General features: G+C 38.7%; 1 protein-coding gene across 1 annotated transcript in view; it reads left to right on the top strand.

The window, feature by feature from the left end:
• The first annotated feature begins 431 nt into the window (after positions 1-431).
• WDR36 (WD repeat domain 36) overlaps positions 432-20,267 on the top strand; it is a 33,170-nt gene continuing 13,334 nt past the window's right edge. Inside the window, exons 1-16 of the mRNA XM_064405035.1 lie at positions 432-638; positions 1,883-1,910; positions 4,733-4,833; positions 5,312-5,429; positions 6,329-6,461; positions 7,361-7,415; positions 7,958-8,090; positions 9,030-9,205; positions 9,703-9,823; positions 11,246-11,311; positions 12,228-12,311; positions 13,757-13,911; positions 15,053-15,167; positions 16,390-16,555; positions 16,822-16,930; positions 17,708-17,787. Coding sequence (XP_064261105.1) covers positions 492-638; positions 1,883-1,910; positions 4,733-4,833; positions 5,312-5,429; positions 6,329-6,461; positions 7,361-7,415; positions 7,958-8,090; positions 9,030-9,205; positions 9,703-9,823; positions 11,246-11,311; positions 12,228-12,311; positions 13,757-13,911; positions 15,053-15,167; positions 16,390-16,555; positions 16,822-16,930; positions 17,708-17,787 — 1,787 coding nt within the window. The 5' untranslated portion in view covers positions 432-491. The remainder of the gene's footprint in view (positions 639-1,882; positions 1,911-4,732; positions 4,834-5,311; positions 5,430-6,328; positions 6,462-7,360; positions 7,416-7,957; positions 8,091-9,029; positions 9,206-9,702; positions 9,824-11,245; positions 11,312-12,227; positions 12,312-13,756; positions 13,912-15,052; positions 15,168-16,389; positions 16,556-16,821; positions 16,931-17,707; positions 17,788-20,267) is intronic.

The following is a 20,267-nucleotide window of genomic DNA, read 5'->3' as shown; positions in this document are numbered from 1 at the left end:
AAACAAAAACATGCCTACATACAAAACCAACACTACCACCACGACAAAAACCTCAAAACAGACACCTCGGGAAGTTCAGAGGCTCCCGATGCGGGTGTCTTGCGGGATGCGCCATCGGAGGTGGGCTCACTTCGCACCCCGCTGCCGCCTCTGCGGCGGGGCCACCCGCAACTGGACCTGGTGCTTTGCGAGGGCAAAGGGGATAACGAAATGAAGAATAAAGGGGGATACAAAAAAGAAGAATAAAAGAAAAAAAAACAAACGCGCAGTCGCGGCTGCGTGAAGTGTTTGTGGCAGAGTTCGCGGCTGAGGCTCCCCTGCGCGCCCTGCTGGCATCGCGCCCGTGCGGAGCGCGGCCGCGGTCAGCAGCGCGGGGGCCGCTTTCGGCGGCGCACGGCGGGGCGGGGCGGGGCGGCGGAAGCGGGCGGGCGCTTCCTGCGGGAGGGCGGGCGGATGCGGACACGGACACGGACGGGGACACGTGCGGAGCGATGGCGCGGGAGGGCGCGGGGCTCTTCGCCGCGTTCCGGGTGCTCGGCCGCTTCAGCGGGCACGTCCCGCACGTCCTGCGCTATCACGGCCGCCACCGCGAATTCTACGTGGCCGCCGCCGTCGGGCGCAGCGTCCACACCTACAGTGTGAGTACGCGGCGTCCCGGTCCCCGCTCCTTTTTCCTGGCCTCCTTCCCGCTCTCACCTGCCGTGGGGAGGCCGGGGCCGTGCAAGGAGATCCGCCTCTTCCTCCCCTCGTCCTCCGCCCTCGCCGTCACGATACGGGAGCGTGTGCGGGGCTGTGGCGTCCCGGTGCCCCTCTTCTGTAGCCGGCGGTGACCGGGAGGGAGGGAAAGAGGGAGGCTGCCCCTTGAGCAGGTCGGGAATGAGCTTGTGCAGCCATGTGGGCAGCGCTCGCCGATGCGGCACAACCCATCTGTCGGGAGCGCCCAGCTACTGAAGCTGTTCCTTCATTACAAGATAAATCCAAGCCCACACGCTCTCATTTAGCGTTTGAGGGTTACGTTTTATGGGCGGGGGGGCAGTCAGATCCTATTAAAACTCCTGTATGAAAACGGATAAGCGTAGTTGAATTCAGCAAGATGAAAGGCTGTTATACGAACTCGGTTTTTTGCCGTGTAGAATCATAAACCCCTTAAGGCTGGAAGGGACCTCTGGAGATCACCCAGAACAACCCCCCTGCCAAGGATGGTTACCTAGAGCAGGTTACAGAGGAACGTGTCTAGGTGGGTTTGGAATGCCTCAAAAGAGGGAGACTCCGTGGCTTCCCTGGGCTCAATCAAAGCATTTTCACTGTATAGGAAGCACTACACAGAACTGAGCACTGTGAACACCAGAGTGCAGACATCAGGGATCTTCCTGTGCTTCTGTGGCACCTTTTAGCGTTCACTCCTGTCAGTGTTCTTCACAGCCTTTGAAGTGGAGTAGTGATCATCACCGGGCAGAGATGGCTAGGTGTTTACAACTAAAGCAAAACCTTTGTGAACAGAGATGAAATTACAATATAGGGTTGTTGTAGTGAAAATAAGGTAGAAGCAGATATGATGTGGAAACAAAGGTACCCAAGCTTCTCAGGGTGTCTTAACATGTCCTTAAGTTTTCTGTGCATTATCGCAAAATACATCAGGAAGCACAACATAACTGTTGGTGAGTAGTTGTCTTTTGGCAAATGCATTGTCCCATTCCTTTTGACCTGGTATCTGTATGTTTTTCAGTATACAGTGTTTTAGACTGGGATGAATAATCTTCCTGGTTTGTGAACTGTCAAATGCATTGTCTGATCTAGGTTAATTCCTAGAACGTTTAATTTGTTTATACCAAATTCATTGCAACCAATCACTAAAAATGCCTTTTTAACATTGTCATTGCAGGTGAAGAAGCTTGGTATTGTTGCTGTGAGTAAGTACTCATAAATAGTTAATTCTTCTTATTTGGTTGGGTTTTTTTTTAAACATGTCTGACATCTGCACTTAATTTTCAACTTTACAAAAAATAATTGTACTTACTAATATTTACACCAAAATGTATTAATAGGAGTCTCAGAAATCTAAAATACCTTCTGTTCTTACCATCTTGTTCTTCCAAAAACACCTCTAAGCCATAGGGATTGCACAGTGAATAAAGCTCAGTTATTAATTTCAGATCCCTTTTTTGCTGTTTTTGTGATTTTTAGAAGACTGTTATAGGAGGAAAATACTTACATGAAGAAAATAGATGTGGATGCCTTCAGGGAGTGTTAGGAGCTGGTTGTACTGGTACTGGATACAAAGGATATGAATTGGTGGCTTGACGTTCACTTGGCCTTTGGTGGCAGAGCACTCGGGGTGTCAGCAGCAGGGCACACGTTCTTCAACACCATCCCCAGCAGCCTGGGTGCTGAGGCAGCGCACACCCCTAGGATAAGCTTGCAGAGGATGCTGTTTTAGGAGGAGTAGCTGACACCCAGAAGGGCAAAGTTTCGGTCCAGGGAGCAGTTGCAAAACATAAATCTTGGGCCAACAGGAGCCTTGCCAAGTCCAGCAAGGATGAGTGCAGGATCCTGCTGCACCTGAGATGGAGCAAGCTGGGAAGTGACTGGCTCATGGCGTTCTGCTGGGGCTGTGCTGGTGCCAGGCTGGATGTGGACCGAAACCACCGTAGCTGTGAGTAAGGCGGGCTGTGTATCGAGCTTCATTAGGAATGCATCCAGCAGATCAGGCAGAGCTGTTCTCCCTGCACCTCACACTGGTGGGGCTGTGCCTGGACTGCAGCACTCTGTTAGTGTGGTTCTGTCCCTTCCACTGCTCCCCTTTCTCCTGCAGGAGATATGCTGAGTAGCAGGAGAGTGTCAGGACCTACAGCAAGCAGTTTGAAAATAGACATTGGAGTAACTGGATCTGCCTAGTGCTAAGAAGGGCCAAATTCAGGGTGACTCAGAGTGTACCTGAAGGGCAGTAGGATGGTGGGGCTGGATTTGTGCTGATGGTGGTAGTGGTAGACAGAGCAGCAAGGGGCAACACCCACAGATTGCAGCTTGAGAGGGTCACAGTAGAGGGTAGGAAAAATGTCCCGAAGAGGTAACTGTGGTACAGTGTATGCCTTGAGCAGAACTCCTTCCACAGAAGTGTTCAAGATTCAGCTGAGCACAGCTGCAGGTAACCCAGTCTAGTACTGGGGATAAACTTTGTGAGGAGCTGGTGGCATGTTGAACCAGTTGATTTCCAAAGCTCCCTTTCACTTGACACTTACACAGGGATACACTCTGTCTTGAAAAGGAAGGTCTTTACCTCTATGTACCACAAAGTTTTTTACAGAGATATCATAAATAAAATATTTTCTATTAATAGAGCATCTATAAATTTGAGACTAAATGTCACATGACCAGGATTAGATTTAGATTATCAGCTATGCATTTTTAAAGCTGTAAACACATTAACTTCGTTTTCATCTTGCAAAATCATTGAAACATTGCATATTCTGTTCTACAGTGGGCTGCATCTTCTTACATATATAATCATCTAAGCTTTTTGAGAAACTGAGATGTTTACATACAAAACTGTGATTGAAAAAAGTGAATGCGGTGCCTCTCTTTTTATGGTGCTGTTGGTTTGTTGATGTTGTGTGGTTGATGCTCTGAACTTTTTAATTTGGGTCTGCCTAAAACTGTCTTAGCCTAAGCAGCCTTGCATCCAGCTTCTGTGGAGTACCAGGTGTCTGTAACCTGGTTGTAAACTTGAGTCACTTCACAGGTGCTGAAGAGATGTTCAAACAAATGGAACTTCATGCAACCTTCTTTTTTGTTCTTATTTTAGTTCCTCCTTTTGAAGCTCTGCTGCAGTATAGCAGAGGGTGCAGTTTTCTTTGTGCCTGCTAATAATTCACAGTACAAAGCACCTTTGTGGGAAAGGCTGCTGTGTGACCATGCTAGTTTGTATCACAGGTGCACTTGCACAGCGATTTTTGACCTGATGTTTCTCTGCAGAAGTGTAAAGTGCTTTAGTAATTTACATTTTTTTATATTTCCTTGGATTGGGAGTATTATTGAGAGTCTTATTGAGAGGTGGTTTTTTTTGGTTTTTTGTGGGGGTTTTTTTGGGGGTTTTTTTTGTGTGTTGTTGTTGTGGTTTTTGTTTTGTTTTGTTTTGTTTTGTTTTTTCCATTTTTCTACTGTTTGGGACCACACCAGCAGTTTCTCAGTGTGGTCTGGAACTTTATTCTTTTACCTTTTATGCTAGTAAAGTAAATATCCTGATATTAGCTACTCTTTCTGAACCAGTCATGAGGTAGGGAATGACATGTATTCCTAGAACATTAAATTCTCAGTGTGATCAGGAGATAGGTGCAGGAGTGGGTCAGTAACTCCCAGGCCTGCAGAATAACTTAACCTAATAAGCATTGCTAATGCTGAGACTTGTATTTATCATCTGTGTTTCCAGCCCTCACAAAGCTAACATGTGCATTTACCTATAGAGACAGTTCACTAATTTGTTATTAAGTGTTTTTCAGAATAATGACCTTATGTTCTACCAATCTTATCTTACTTATGATGTTGGTACTGATGTAATGTTTTGTAGTAATATTTGCATTCTTCTGAAATGTGTGTATTTCTCTAAAATTCAACATGATGTTTGAACAAAGGGTTTTCTTTGTGGGTCACCATGCCGAAGAAATACACTGTCAAGCTTTCTCTCTTGCTAAGAACCTGAAACTTGATTAACTTTTTTTTTTTGTTTGATCAACAGGTAACACTTTGCCACAGGACATCACATGTTTGGCAGCAGATCGCATGCTGATATTTGCTTCATACGACAATATTCTCCATGCTTTTGCCAGGAACAAAGAGGTTTCTATTAACTTACTTATTACTCACTAGTACAAAACAGTTGTGTAGTGTCTGTGGTATCAAGGCAGTTAATTTTCTATAGCTGTTTGGTACCTTCAGTTTTAGGGAAACAAGCTGTAGAATAAGGAGTTAAAAGCTTAAACTGGAAGAATGTAATGAGCTAATTCCATAATGCTGAACTGTGTTTTGCGTATTAATTAGAATAATTGAGTAGCTATTTAAAGATTTAAAAAATCATCAATTCATGTGAGCTAAATTAATTGAAAATAAATAATTGAAAATACTTAGGTAGCATATTTTTTGCAAACATTTTCAAATATCAGATATAACTATCTCTCTTGCATTTTGAGTTGTGTGGCCTTTCCATGAATTTTATTTGAACTTGTTGCTGACATCTTTTAGCTGTCCTCAGGTATTATGTTAACATGATATTCTATCTTAACAGCTTATTAGAAGCATTTCTATTTTGAAATTATAGGTGGTTCATACCTATGAAGGCCACAAGGCAAGGATACACCTTCTACAGCCTTTTGGTGATCATGTCATCTCTGTGGATGTTGATAATGTCCTTATTGTTTGGAATATACAGTCAGAAGGTGAGAGATTTTATTTTTGTTGCTGCTTTATAGGATAGCAGTGTAAGACATTCAGTAATTAAGAAGAAAGGGTTTTTTTAAATGCACACATTCAGAAGCAATTTATTCTTAAAAAAATTTTCTTAAATGATTGTGCTACTTAGTTGATGATCTGAAGTCCTAATCCTGCAGTAATGTTTCATGAGTGGCTACTCTACCATGTGCAAAGGCTCAGTAAAATTCTGTGTAGATGTAAAAGAGAGAATGATTATATGAAAATTACATTTTAGTGTTCCATTCCATACGAGAGTAAAGGCTGTGATAGAGCAGCTTTGGCATTATTTCTAATTCTTGTAATTCCTTGATATCTAGCAGACTGGGTATGACTAAATTCTAATGAATAATCTTTTTGTGTGTGTCAGCATCTTTTCATGCCGTTGTCAAGTGCTTTGTGAAATTGTGCTTCAGTGCCCCAAACATGTTTTTTTAGAAAGCATTCATTGGCGTGACCAGTGTTATTCTCTGTGTGCTGGTTGTCAAAGTGTCTGTAGCCAGGCTTTACAGATTTGGAGTTTCTGTAACAAACAAAAGGCATGCTAATCACATGAGGTGTTGTGCTCAGGTGGGGGCAGGAATCCCTCAGAAAGATATAAATCAGATAAAGATATGGTATTGCCAGTACTGTTGTACTGGGTAGGCTTACAGGGAAAAAATACACCTTCAAGCCAACAGATGTTTTTACATTGTAAAAAAGTTCAGCCTTTTCTGTTACACATTAGCTAATCCTCTAATGAAAGAAAATCCAGTTGCAGGATTTGAAGAGTTAAACGTCAATCCTGCTTTTACATTTGCAAAGGGATGACAAGCCTGCAGATTTGTAGGGGTAGCCACACTAACACCGTTTCTTGCTGTTTTTGCAGAAGAATATCTTCAGATAGATTTTGATAAAGCCACTTTTGCAGTTTCTGCACTTCTGCATCCCAGCACCTATCTGAATAAAATTCTCCTTGGGAGTGAACAAGGAACCTTGCAGCTATGGAATATAAGATCCAAGTAAGATTCTTGATACTTTGGCTATGCTTAATGCTCCACGTAGTTTGAGAGGCAACAAATTATACTGTTAAGTGTGGAATCTTCTACTGACTCTTGGCACAGGTTTTCGGTTGGTATATTTCCAGGAACAAGGAATGCTGCTGCTCCCTGAATGCTGATGCCTTTCAGGTTGCATATTGTGAGAGTAATCTCCTTCCAAAATGTCAGGGGTTGTTCAGGATTTTTTTTTTTTAAATTTCTTGGAATCACATAACTTTCACATGAAAGCTTTTGAAATTATAGTAAAAACATGTTCAGGCCTCCTGCCTTCCATCTTCTAAGCTTGACATTTTTGGTTGTTGTGGGTCCAAGGAAGTGCTGGCAGGTAGAGTAGAGGTAATTACTAGCATTTGAGTCTTAGATTCAGATAAGAGATGCATAGGCATGCATCAGTTGTCTCTGAGCATGTCCCAGTAGATCATCTTCCATAATGTCATTATTTCATTCCTACCATGAGCAGCTGCTTTTCTAAATCATGAAAGTTACAGGTACAGTGAGCTTCACTGCATATTAATGTTTGTTCTGCAAATGCATGTTAAGTCAGCTTGCATAAATCAGTGTTTCATTCTCCTAATTCAGCTTGCCATGATATCATGAATGTTTCTTTTGTTTCATATGTTCATGGCATGCAGTTAAGTCACTGATGTGATATTAATGTACAATACCACTTTTTCAATAAAATTTAGCCATAACTTTAGTCTTATTTCTTAGTATCACAGGCTTTTTTTTGCCTTTTATCTGACTTATAAGAACAGAAAGCTGATGTTCTTTTCTGTATAAGTACATATAAAGCAATGACTGTGTAATGGAAAATCCCCAAGGGTTATTTGATTTATGGGTTTTTAATGTTTGTTTTGCAGCAAACTCTTGTATTCGTTTCCAGGATGGGGCTTAGCAGTCACAACTCTTGAACAAGTTAGTATTTTTTGTTATCTTTTATTTTCGTATGTAACTTGTTGAGAACAGCAGGCAAAATATTGTTCATTTAAAAATACATCAGTAAAGATGGCATGTATTGTCCCAGGTAATTGTAGTAACCCTCTCTTGACTGAAGGTCTATTATCTGCTCTTCCTCTATTCCTAGTTCTGTTGCATTCGGCATCTTGTCTGTTTTGTGTTCATCATATCTATAGTCTTCACTGAATGATGTCATGAAGTCACAGAATTTTCAAGATGCATATGTATCATGAAGCTTCATGACACTGATGATTTTTTGCCAAATTTGTTTTGTTTTGGAGTTTGATAAAATGCAGATTTTGTTGATTTAGTAAAAGATTTTGTAATGTATTTGCTATAATTTTTTTTTTTAGATATAAAACTAAGTTAAAATTTATCAATGGCGTTGATGACAGCTGGTGGAAATGGTCAGAGTTGTCTAGGATAAAACTTGCAAAAGAAAGCTCTGTTTTTCAAAGTAGTCCCAGCGTCTTGAAACAGAATTTTTTAATTCCTTGCAGGCTCCAGCAGTGGATGTTGTTGCTATTGGCCTTGTATCTGGTAATATCATTGTACACAATATTAAGTTTGATGAAACTCTGATGAAATTTCAACAGGACTGGGGTCCCATCACAGCAATATCTTTTCGTACAGGTAAATCCTAGTGGTTTTAGTGAAAATATGTATGAAAACTCTAACACTAATGAAACAGAGGAAAACAGCTTGTGATAAAACATTTCAGAATCAAATTTGTGGTGTGACTTTCAGTTTTCAAAGGCTGACAGTCATCTGGAAAAGGTAGCAATAAGTGAGATCATGCATTTTCATCATGCTAGCTGTTCTATAGCATTTTCTTGTGTTCTTATTACACAGAAAGTGACACACAGTATACTTGAAAAGAAAATTTTGTTTGCAGTGTGCCAAGAGCTAACACAGTACACAATTGTGAGAGATATTGTGATCAGTACATCGTGCTTTAGTGTCCATACCTACTGATCAGCAGTGTCTGTCCTCCCAGTGTTAGAATGTTAACAGTTGGGTGAATGCTGAATGGCTGTTACGGAGGAATCTTAACTTGTATTCACAGCTTTTTGTTGTCTAACAGACATGTCCAGTTATTAAACCTAGTTACTTTAATGTTGATCCTACCTACAGAGCTGTCGATACTGAATCTAATTTCTCATTTGAATAATCTTGCAAATCTTAACAGAATATAGATTGAGTGCAGACCTTGTTGAGGAGGAATGCTACTGGACAAAATTGTGGAAAGACTTGTGAGAAGTAGAAAGAGAGCCTTTTGTGTCAATACCTGTTGTGTTTTCAAGCAAAATCTCTAATTGCTGGATTTAGAGATTTTACTGTTCTCTGATATGAAAAAGTTGTATTTTTTTAATCAGTGAGTTCAGTTTCTTTTCTGATAGACATACTACAATATTTCTGTTAAAACCTCTATTATTTCTAGCATCAACTTGAGATTTCTTTTTCCTTGTGGTTATAGACTTTTCTAGCATCAGTTTTAAGATGTGACAAGACAGCAGGGATGAGCTGAATGTCAGTAAGCAAATCTTTTGAACTTTTTTTTTTTTTGAGCAGATGGACACCCAGTAATGGCAGCTGGTAGCCCAGTTGGACACATTGCTTTGTGGGACCTGGAAGAGAAGAAACTGATGTGTCAGATGCAAGATGCCCATTCCACAACAATAGCTGGCATGACATTTGTCCCTGGAGAGCCACTTCTTATTACTAATGGTGCTGATAATGCTCTACGGGTACGTTACAATCTCTGCTGCTCTCTGAAACCATTACAACAAAACTCAAGTTGCTGGTCTCAGTTGGACTGTAGTTTAAAGATTTTCTGCTATGTTGTCATTGCTTTAGGTACAAAGGTACTCCTTTGTAGTACCCTTGAAGAACAAAGCTTTGGATTCACATTTCCAGAAATCACACTTTATATCCCAGTATTCTCTTAAATCTTGATCCATTTTGATAAAAGTTTTGCATCATAAGCAGTTGCTGCTGATAAAAGCCCCTTATGCTGCATGTCCTCTGATGCCACTAGGCTCTGGTGGACGGGCAGAATGAACAGCAGGAAACAAATAAGGTGATGTAATGGAAGCTTCCAGAGTTTTAGTGTTAAGGCTGAAAGCCAGTGTGTGAGGTTGGCTGCACCAGCTCCCAGATAAACATGTTCTGCTGACAAGAGGTGCAATTATTGGCAAGGCAGTGTTTATCAGCCTGGCTTTTTTGTGCTTATTTTGGGATGCAGGTTTGGATTTTTGATGGGCCTGGTGGTACAGGTCGCATATTGAGGAGCCGCATGGGACATAGCGCACCACCAACAAAAATCAGATATCATGGGCAAAATGGAGAGCAAATTCTTAGTGCAGGTATGAATCTCCATTCTTCTTCAGTCTGTTTTCTAGCTGTGATAAAGAAAATGTGCAAAGATAAGTGTCTTTGTTTTATTAATTCACAAGATTATATTTCAAGTGTTGTATAATGTGTTTATGAAACATGGTAAATAGCTAACATAAACAGTGTAATTTATTGCTGTTACAAAGTGTTTCACTAGAATTTTCCTACTCTAGTAGGAAATCAGTTTTTCCCTAGAGTAACATACCAGCAAGCTGAAGAGTACTTGAAAACAGAATAGCAAAGGAGCTGCTCTTATCATCCATATTTATTTATTTGATGAATAAAAATGTTTTTGTTATCTTCTGAGCAAGTGTTAGCTGATCAGAATGAAACCTGTAAAAACTCGAAAAATGTGGTTGTGGCAGGGGAAAAATAAGCAGCATAATGCATTTAGTAACTAATTTTTAGTAAGTACTTTTTCCACTAGTTTGAGCAAGCTTTGTGGCTTGCACTGTCTTATATATCACCGACACAGCTTACTTGTGTCTGTGATATATATTTTAAAGATTGCTTTTACTGAGACATTCATCTAAAAGTGTAAAAATGCATAAGTGACTACTCTTCCTTAGAAACTAGCAGATTTAAAAAGACCCCTTAGGACAGAGAAGTGCTAGAACAGACCGTGTTTTACCCCAGACCACTTAGGTGATGAGATTATACCACCTGGTCTCTAATTACTCTTAAGAAATTAATTGTCTGTATGGCCTACTTTTGAAAACATCATACTACCTGTACTAAAATCTCTTGCCATCCAGCTAGTGACTTGCATTCTTGTAATGAGTTATTGTCTGTATTTCAGGTCACACTAGACAAACCACAATCTCAATCAAGTATTGCTTAACAAGTCATGACATTTTCAGTGGTGAGGGCACAAACACAACCTTTACAATGAAAAGGGTCTTAACCTTTGAGATCTGATGTATCCACAGTGCAGGAAGACTAATGCTCTGCCCTCCTTTCTGAAACAGTGGTCAAACTTTGTGCAGCAGAAGTGAATTAGTTGCCTTTCATGGGCTACTGGTTTCCTTAGAAGAGGAAATTAACTTAAATTAACTTAAATTAACTCCTCAAATTAACTTAATAAAATTTCATTAATGTCATGGACATTACAGAGTGAGAGGAATTGAACATAGAAAAGATGACTGTGAAGAGGGTCATTCTGATAATGTGTGGGGCAGAGTTGTAGGAATGGGGTGTAGGCCATAGAAAATTAGGCTCCATTGGTTCTGCCACTTAGAGTGTATCTATATTTATTCTTGGACTAGAATTTTTAGTAAATATCTTATTATAGTGTTTCAAGTTGCTTATTGCTTACATTTTATTTTTCTTGCTCAAATACCTTATGAGTAAATTTGATTTTTGCCCTTCACTGCTCTGTGCTAATGCTTTCTTAGGTCAAGATGGAACACTGCAATCTTTTTCAACAGTACATGAGAAGTTCAATAAAAGTTTAGGACGTGGTAAGTATCTCAGTCAAAGTACAAACACAGGTGAAAAGAAGGCCGGAAAAGCATTTATGTAAATATTAGTCAGGCCTTGTTTTCACTTCAACTGTTCTATAAAAGCTAATAACCTCAGTTATTCTGCAAACTCAGTCCTTTCTGCAGTAAGTGTATGGTCATATTTGATTATACATTAAAAAGGAGATTTCTGATCCTGGCAGTGTATCTTACTTCACTGTGGGAAATACTGTGCATGATTTCTGTATTAAAAATATGTAAAACATTAGCTGACATTTCAGCATATGTAACTGCAGCTTTTTACCCTGTTTCCATTCTGTTCAATTGACTAAATTATTAGCCAATTCTTACTTCTTGGCTTGAGTTCCTTTGATTCAGTGTAGAGTTTGACTTAAAGACATCTTGCACGTTATGCCATGGTTAAGAAACACTTCCATTTGGGAGAGCAAGAATCAGAAAGATTAAAATAATTCTTAGTTTTAACTGTCTGTCCTTGTTATATATTTATTTGGACCTGTTTAAAAAGATGCATAAAAATGAATTTGGGCATAAATTTGAAATTCAAGATTCTTTGGTTACTGAAAGGTCTGGGTGCTGTTTATTGCTTTATATAGTCATGCCTATAGGACCATGTTTTTAGCTGTGATGGGAGAACCTTTGCCTAGGAGTTCAGCACAAGATCCTGGAACCAAGTGGATTGAGCTGTTAATGTCAAAGGCTGGTGATTTGCTCAGCATTACATGAATTTTAACAAAAACTTAGAGTTCTTAGCTCTACAAACCTAGGGAACAGGGATGTGTTTATTTAAGCCAAATGTTTCTAAATTTAAAAGGAGCTTTACATTTTGTTAATAGTTCCTTTTAAATCATTCTCGGTTCTGACAATGAGACTGACACCCTTAATGTCTATTTTTAAGGTTCAATTAATAAAAAGAAATCAAAAAAGAAAGGCCTTAAGCTGGATACAATGGCACTTCCACCAATTACAGCCTTTGCGTCAGGTGAGTGATCTTTGACATAGGTTACAAACTAAATATGGGTATATTATCTTCATGTATTAATTTCAATTTTTTAGCTTCAAAACACTATTGTTTTGGAAGCACATGCTATATCTAGATTATTCTGTGGCCTTTCATGAGCTACTGAGTGGCAGTTAAAAATTGCATTTGACTTGGTAAATTGTTCCAATATCTCAAAAAGAACATACTATGTTAAAACATCCTTATCTGGTTCTTGGCTTGAAAATCTCCTGCATGGGAACCAAAGTCTACTGAATTATTCCAGGCTGCAGAACCAGCAGCTAGGTGGAGGATGATCTTTGTCAGCTGAGGAAGTCTTAGTTACACTTACAGTTGATTTTGAGTCCTCAGTACATTTATTTGCGTCATTTTTTAAGGCTGAATTTCAAGTAATTCATTCATTTGTAATTCAGTATGCAAATAATGAATCTAACTTCTTTAGTAGGCAGAATTACAATTATCTTTGCTTCATCAAAATGTGATTCTTTGAATTAATGACCTCCTCTTCAGACTTGAAATCTCTTTTGTCAAAAGTGTAGGCATTTTCTCTTCTGAGGATGTTTTATTGTTTCCTATGTTGAAAGATCTGGATTTACAATTTTGTGGAGCCATTTGACTTCTGTGGTGTAGACTGTCTGTACACTCTTGTTGCAAGTATGTGTGTATATTTTTAAGATATATATTTAAAATTAATTAATTTTGAAATTAATATTAGAGCTGCCTGTGTTTGAAGACTTAAAACCTCCACTTATTTGCTTAAGTAAATGTGTACTTAAATACTTAAGTACATTTGAGAGTTGTTTCTTTGTTCTCTTTGTTCATTTAAGTGAACCAGTTTGTTTCTTGTTTTAATCTTTGAAGTTCTAAAAATAACTAGTTTCAAACTCTCAATTTTTTTTAAATTTCCAGAAAATTGCTCATTTTTTAGATCTCTATATATCATATTTGACTACAAAGTTTGGATACTGAGCTTTTGATAAACAATTTTTCTGGAAATGCAAAATATGTATTTTGCTATGTGACGCAGATGTATCTCTTAAACCTGACATTATCTGGTGACTTCTGCTGCTTCAACAGCTGAAGAAAAAGTTAAAGACACTCAGCTGGAAATGTGTACACATTGAGCAGGGTAAACCATTCAAACCTGTTTAAAACATTTACATTGAAATATGTGTTTCAAACTGCAGAGGTTAAAATATGCTAAGACACAAAGCGTAACATACAAAACAATTATTGAGGTTTTGGTTTAACATTTTAGTTACACTACACATACACAACTGTTTGCCCAGTGGTACTTCTGAGTGATAGCCTTTTGAGTGTGCAACGAGAGCACTAAATATGAAATGTTCTGTCTAAAGGTACTTTAAAATATCAGGAGAGCTGAAGTTTGACTTTAGAATTACTAAAAGGACTCTGTTACCTTGCAGAGGTGGCACATCAGAGTGACTGGGATGGTATTGTTGCCTGCCATCAGGGGTATATAACCTGTACAACCTGGAACTATCAGAAAACCTCCATGGGAGCTCACAAACTGAGGCCAGAAGAATTTAGCAAACACAAACCTATTGACATATATGCAACAGTAAGTTTATTTAGGATAAGATTTCTTCAGATTCACACTGTATGCTCTTTTGATTCCTGTTGGTACAGAAATAATGCTTAGAATGAAAAAGTGTGGTCTAGATGTGTTTTAGTTGCTTGCATTGTCCCTTCTGCCAGCTTACTGTGTCCAGTGAGCTGGTTTGTAATGCTTATGGTCTTATGAAAAGCTGTTCTTTTTCCCTAAACATTCAAGTTAAATGCACTTACTTTCTGGCTCTGAGAGGTGGTTGGTGTTTACCTTTAGTCTGTCACAGCGATGTAGAGGTGTCTGTATGCCTGTGCTGATGAACTTACTCTGAGAATGCAGATTGCAGAAAATTCTGGGCTTTTTTTGGCAGTACAGGCAAATGTATTTCCAAATTGCAAGAAGGATATTACCTCAGAAATCCATTAAAACTTGAGCTGGACACAATGACATTGTGTCAAACACGCAGTGAAGGGGATGAAACAAATGTTTGCTGAGGTTTCCCAGCTTTTTAAAGGAGGAATTGCTGTGGCACGCCTCATTTACTAGGGGTTCATGCAACTCCTGTGTCTTGTGATACATGTTTTTTTTTACATTTTGTTGAGTGGTTAGGTGTTAGATAAATTGAATTGTAAATAACGAGTTTTCTTTTGACTACTAGATTCTTTGGGCTGTATCTTTCCAAAGACATCTAGATCACTGTTTCTTTGTTTCTTCCTATTTAAACTCTCTGTGACCTCACCCTAATTTGGGTGGGTATTGATAACATGGGCATTGAAAGAGGCATGCAGTTGCCATGCTTACAATTGGTCTTAAGGACTGAATTTGTGGCAGTCTTTATTATTTAATTGACAGTGCTGATAATATTACCTATGGCTTCTAATGGATGTTACTAAGCTAGGATTTCATTATCTTTCACAACCACGCATTGCCATATTTATTACGTGACTATTTTCTCATTTTAAGAGTTTCTCCCTCTGCTTTCTTGAGATGCAAATTGTTTGTTTTGTGCAGGTTTCCTCAAAAAACGTGTTAGTGTTTTGTATTCACAATCTGCTGTGTACTTGTAACAACTTCACTGACAGACACCTAAAGAATGGTTTTCTTAGGTGCTTTGTGTTATTGATTGTTTTTTTTTTTTTCATTCCCATGGAAGGCAGTTGACATTACCTCGTGTGGTAACTTTGCTGTAATTGGGATGTCTACTGGACAGGTAGATGTGTATAACATGCAGTCTGGCATTCACAGAGGGCATTATGGCAAAGAAACAGGTAAGAGCTCCTAAACTTCCAACATACTGGCACTTAACAGAACAGTAGTCACCTCATGTTCTGCCATTATGAAAATTCAGTGTAGGTTCTGAGTTGAATTTAAGATGCATTTCAGTTTTTCTAATTATGCTGCCCTGTCCTGTCTTGCATCAGAAACCTGACTTGAAGGACAGGATCCTTGATAATGTTATCAGCTCTGATGTTAGCATATCCTTGGTTTTTTAAAACAAAATTGTTAGTTACTGTGATGATTAGCACTTAAATGAGATGCTCTGGCCTTCAGTCTTTTTGTGATAGTCACATTTCCAGTATTTGGCTTCTTGTTTTATAGGTTTCTGTCTCCTAGATAAAGTTTGCCATCTGTTTTGTGCCCCCTGCTTAGAAATGAAAGGAAAATTGAAGTCCTAAGCAAGTCCAGCTCTTTGCATATGGTGTTATTTTTTATTAATCAGCTGCAAATCTAGGGCATAATGTGACTGTGCCCTGACATTCCCTTTTAGAGTTGCACACATATATATTTCATACATATATAGTTTATGCATATTTCATATACTCTCATACATGCTTTTTGGCACTTATGGTCTGAATTTCTTTGTTTTAGAAACAAGGAAGGAGTCCTGCCTGAGCCCTTAAGACTTACTGGATTTCTAAAAGCCATCTAGCTTAGCAAACATGAAGTGGTCTCTTTATAAAATCACTGATTGATAGTGGGATGAAAGTTCTAATTTTGCTTACTGGCCAGTAGCCCTAAGTATAGATTAAGAAATAAAAGTGATAAAAAACTAGAGGAGCTATGTGTATTCTTTACATTGCTGTGTGAAGTAGCTTTGGAAAACTCCCAGACTTTGTGCCTGGACTGAAGTAAATTTTGTCTGGAGTGGTAGTTCTTCTTGGAGGCATCCCTTAAGTGATTCAAAAAGTCCCTCAAATCTGACAATCACAAAAAGTTCCCCAAACTGAAAGCAGAAATAAGAGCTAACACTCAGCTTCAATTACACTTCTTACTTGTATTCTAGGTGTTTATTTGAAATCAGTTTGGTTTTTGTAGAGATAAAAAAACCTTAATGCTGGAGCATCTTGTCAAGTGGCTTTCAAATTGTCATATACTTGCTGATCATTCATTGTAGTCAGGCAAAGATAAACAAAATAGTGTTTGGCATTCAGCCAAATTTCTGTGCTAAATTTAAATTCTGAAATAATACTCTTTTCTCTTGATTTGCAGCACATGAAGGGGCCATTAGAGGGGTAGCTGTGGATGGATTGAACCAGCTGGTAATCACAGCTGGTAGTGAAGGATTAATTAAATTTTGGAAATTCAAAATGAAAGATCTGGTTTATTCCACTGAACTTTATTCTTCTCCAAGTGGAATTCTGCTTCACAGAGACAGGTAAGAAATTGAAGTTATTTCATGTGTACAGTGTTTGGTGAACATGCTTATCTAGAATGGCAGCCAGTACTCTTAATTAGAATATATTAGAATTTGCACTTCTAATGCTTTGAAATACAACTGACTGGTAGACAGAGGATGACGACATTTTATTAGACTGAAGGAATGTAAGACTTGTTATTTTTAGGATACCTGGAGCAATGTTAGGATGTTTTTATTTTTTGTATCTTGTGTATTCCCTCATGTGTGTTGATGTTTCTTGGCAGTGGTATTCTGGGAATTGCCTTTGATGACTTCACTATTAGTGTTTTGGATATAGAAACCAGGAAGATTGTCAGGACATTCTCAGGACACCATGGACGGATTAATGACATGGTAATTGTTAACTGTAACAGGTGCCACACACAGATACCTAACAGATTTTACAGATGGTGGATTTCTCTGCATGTATTAAGTCATTGGGTATTATGTTCACCCTGCGAACAGTAAAGCTGTAGTTCAGCTCCTTTTAACCACATTAGTTTAGAAATGTTAGGTGGTCAAATTGCCATCTATTTTTAAATGTGCTTTGTGATTTAACTACAACTTTTAACTATAACAACAAGCTGGTTTGGGGGTCAAACAAAACAAAGCACTGGGAATAACGAAAACCTTGTTGAGGAGCAAAATTGTGCAGAAATTTGAGCTGTGTATATAAAAAAGATGAGCAAACCGAAAACAGATCTGAGATTATGCAGCACATTTAATTTAATTTAATTAATTCCTTAATTACATCTTATGTAATAGTTCATTGTAGTGCTCATTGAAATAGTTTTTAGCTTCAAATTTATTTATAAATGCTACTAAAATAGTATTTACTTGACTTATTCAACTTTATGGTTAGAAATGGGTTTCCACCATGAACATAAAAGTGGGGACTGAAGCACTTTGACTAATAGTGTTTTATGTTTGAGCCTGTTCAAAAAAACGTCTTGTGTTTTATGTTTGAGCCTGTTCTTAAAAAGCTTTCTTCACTTCCAGTAGTGTTATTGTCAGTTATGGCTTATGGCGATACCCTTTCACCCGGGTTTTAGGGAGCAGTCTGATCTTGGCAGGGCCTCCTGTGGGGACTGGCTTATTTCTTGTGCCATTAAATTGACTACTTTATTTTAGACTTTCAGTCCTGATGGTCGTTGGCTGATAACTTCATCAATGGACTGTTCCATTAAGACTTGGGACCTTCCCTCTGGATGGTGAGTCAGTTTAAAAACATACAGCAGAAGAAATAATCCCCTTTCTGATAAATGGCAGAAAGCTTTCTGGCTTGATTATCTGTCACGAGATGTGACAGTCGAAGTTGCACATAATAAAACACTTCTGCCCACTATTTTAATTGTGATCAGTGCATGTCTTTTTCTGGGTCTACAGCGTAACACTGTCCTGAAGATCTGTTGATGACCCCTGGAGTTTCCATGTACTGTGAATGAGTGTGAATTTGTTCTTTGTCTGGAAGCAGCACTGTAATCTAACGGGCAAGAGATTGTTTAAGGTGAATTGCACTGTGATATGCTGAAGTCTTCATAGGATCAAAGAGTGGTTGGAGTTGGAAGCAAAGATCTAGTCCAACTGTCTTGATGTGGGAAGGAACTTTTCTCACTAGATCAGCTTACTCAGAGCCCCAGCTTCGCCTTGAACTCCTCCAGGGCTTGGCCATGCACTACTTGTTTATGCAACCTGTTCCAGTGCCCTCGACCACCCTCCCTCATCATAAGAAAATTCTGCCCTACATCCAATCTAAACCCATGGCCTTTCAGTTTAAAGCTGCTGCCCCTTGTTCTGTCACCACAGGCCCTGTTCAAAAGTCTCTCTGAGTCTTCCTTGTAAGCTCCATTTAAGTATTGAGAGGCCACAAGGTTGTCTCCTCCAGAGCCTTCTGTTCTCCAGAACACCACAGCTCTCTCATTTTCCTCATAGGAAATGTGTTCCAGAGCTTGAGTCATTTTCCTGGAGCTGCTCTAACTTCATGTGTCTTGGGGGCCCCAGAGTTGGATGCAGTGCTCCAGTTGATTTTGTAAAGAGAAGCCTGTTTTCACTTATATTCATTTTAACAACACAACATAGCTTTACTTCAGTTATATTTTTAATTTGTTTGTACTTGCAACTGCCAAAAATACTCTCTTGTGATCCACCATGAGTAGTCTTCTCCCAGAATAAAGTTTGGCTGAGAAGTAGGCAAGTACACACAAGAAGTTCAGGAGCCCAGGAAAAAAGCCAGGCTGAGAAGTAACTTCGCGTTCTGCCAGTGCATTCTTTCAGCAGCACGTCACATTAGTTTGTTTTTTTTTTTTAAATTTAAGGTAGTGCTGTGCAGTGTGCAGCTCTGGTGGTTGTGCTGGAACAGAAGGGTTTCAGTTTGGTTGGTAATTTTGTTGACATGGTTTGGTAAATAATTTTGTATATTGTAAAAGTTCTCATTTTACTAGAAGTGCTTTGATTCTCAACAAACAATTGGCCTGTTCTTGCATGATGAGAGCCACTAGTCTAAAATAGGACAGAATGATATTAAGTGTCTTCTTTCCAGTATAGATGGGAAGGAAATTAGCACTCTGGTCTTCACCTTTCTAATACTCTTTCCCTTGCAAAGTAATATGCTTACAAAAAAATTGCAGCATTAACTAATATCAGTTTCTTCTGGTTTTTTATTTCTTCAATAACATAATACTTTACAATAAGAATCTATTTTTAATTTTTTTAAAGCAGTCTGACAGTAGTTCTCTTTTACATGTAAAAAATGTAAATATTTTGTCTCTTGTCTCTGAAATTCAGGTCAAGATTAAATCTAGGAAGGTAAATGACAAACTCTGGTTTTAAATGTAATTATGTTAAATTATTTTTCCAGTGTGTAAAGGCAAGGTTTTCCCATAACTATAGGCAGAGGAGTGTATTGAAAAGGAGGAACAGCTTTTAACAAAATGCTTGATGCTTGCTTTACCTCTGTGGCACCATAAATAGAAAAAACATCTTACGAACTGTGTATTCTAAAGCCTCAGCTTTGATGTTGTTCTTACAGAAATATGGAGAATATGTTTCTAGAATCCAACATTACAAAAATTGCCAACTGACTTTAATAAATGGTCTGACATCTATTAATTGGACATTGTTTTTACTTGGGAGTGGTGCTTAACTGTCCATATGTATGCAGTGCAGGTCTTTCTAGTGCATGTTTTTAACATAGGGCTTTTTTAAAAGTGGGAAAAAATGATGACTTTGTGTATAGAAAGTTACAAGCAGAAGCCCAGGCATTATGCATCTATTTCTTTCTGCTATGCAGCTTGCATAGACAAAATGAGGAATCAGGGGTATGAGCTGACTGTTCCTGGATGAAGCATGTGAGAAAAACTAGCATAGGAGACCTGTTAAATGTGAGCTCAACATTTTAGTTTATATTGTCGCAGTTTTGCAGTTAGGCTAGAAGCATAAAGGTAGATTCTTTCAGCCCCAAGGCAAGATCGATTTAGCTTTTTATGTAAAAAATACAAGTGTGTCTTATTTCCTATAGTAGATTGATCCCTACTTCCCCCAAGCCAGTAATCGTGATTTAAGTTCATTTTAATAATGATTTAAGTTCAGTAAGAACTGATTTAATGTTAAATTTGTTTTGGAGCTCTTTGTGGTTGATTTATTGAACAGAATTTCTCAGTTACAAGTAAGGATTGTCATAAAAAGATGGATT

Source organism: Passer domesticus, chromosome Z (genome assembly GCF_036417665.1).
Source record: "Passer domesticus isolate bPasDom1 chromosome Z, bPasDom1.hap1, whole genome shotgun sequence".
Classification (NCBI taxonomy): domain Eukaryota; kingdom Metazoa; phylum Chordata; class Aves; order Passeriformes; family Passeridae; genus Passer; species Passer domesticus.
Note: the sequence above shows the minus strand (reverse complement) of the source record. Positions and strands in the feature narration are given on the sequence as shown.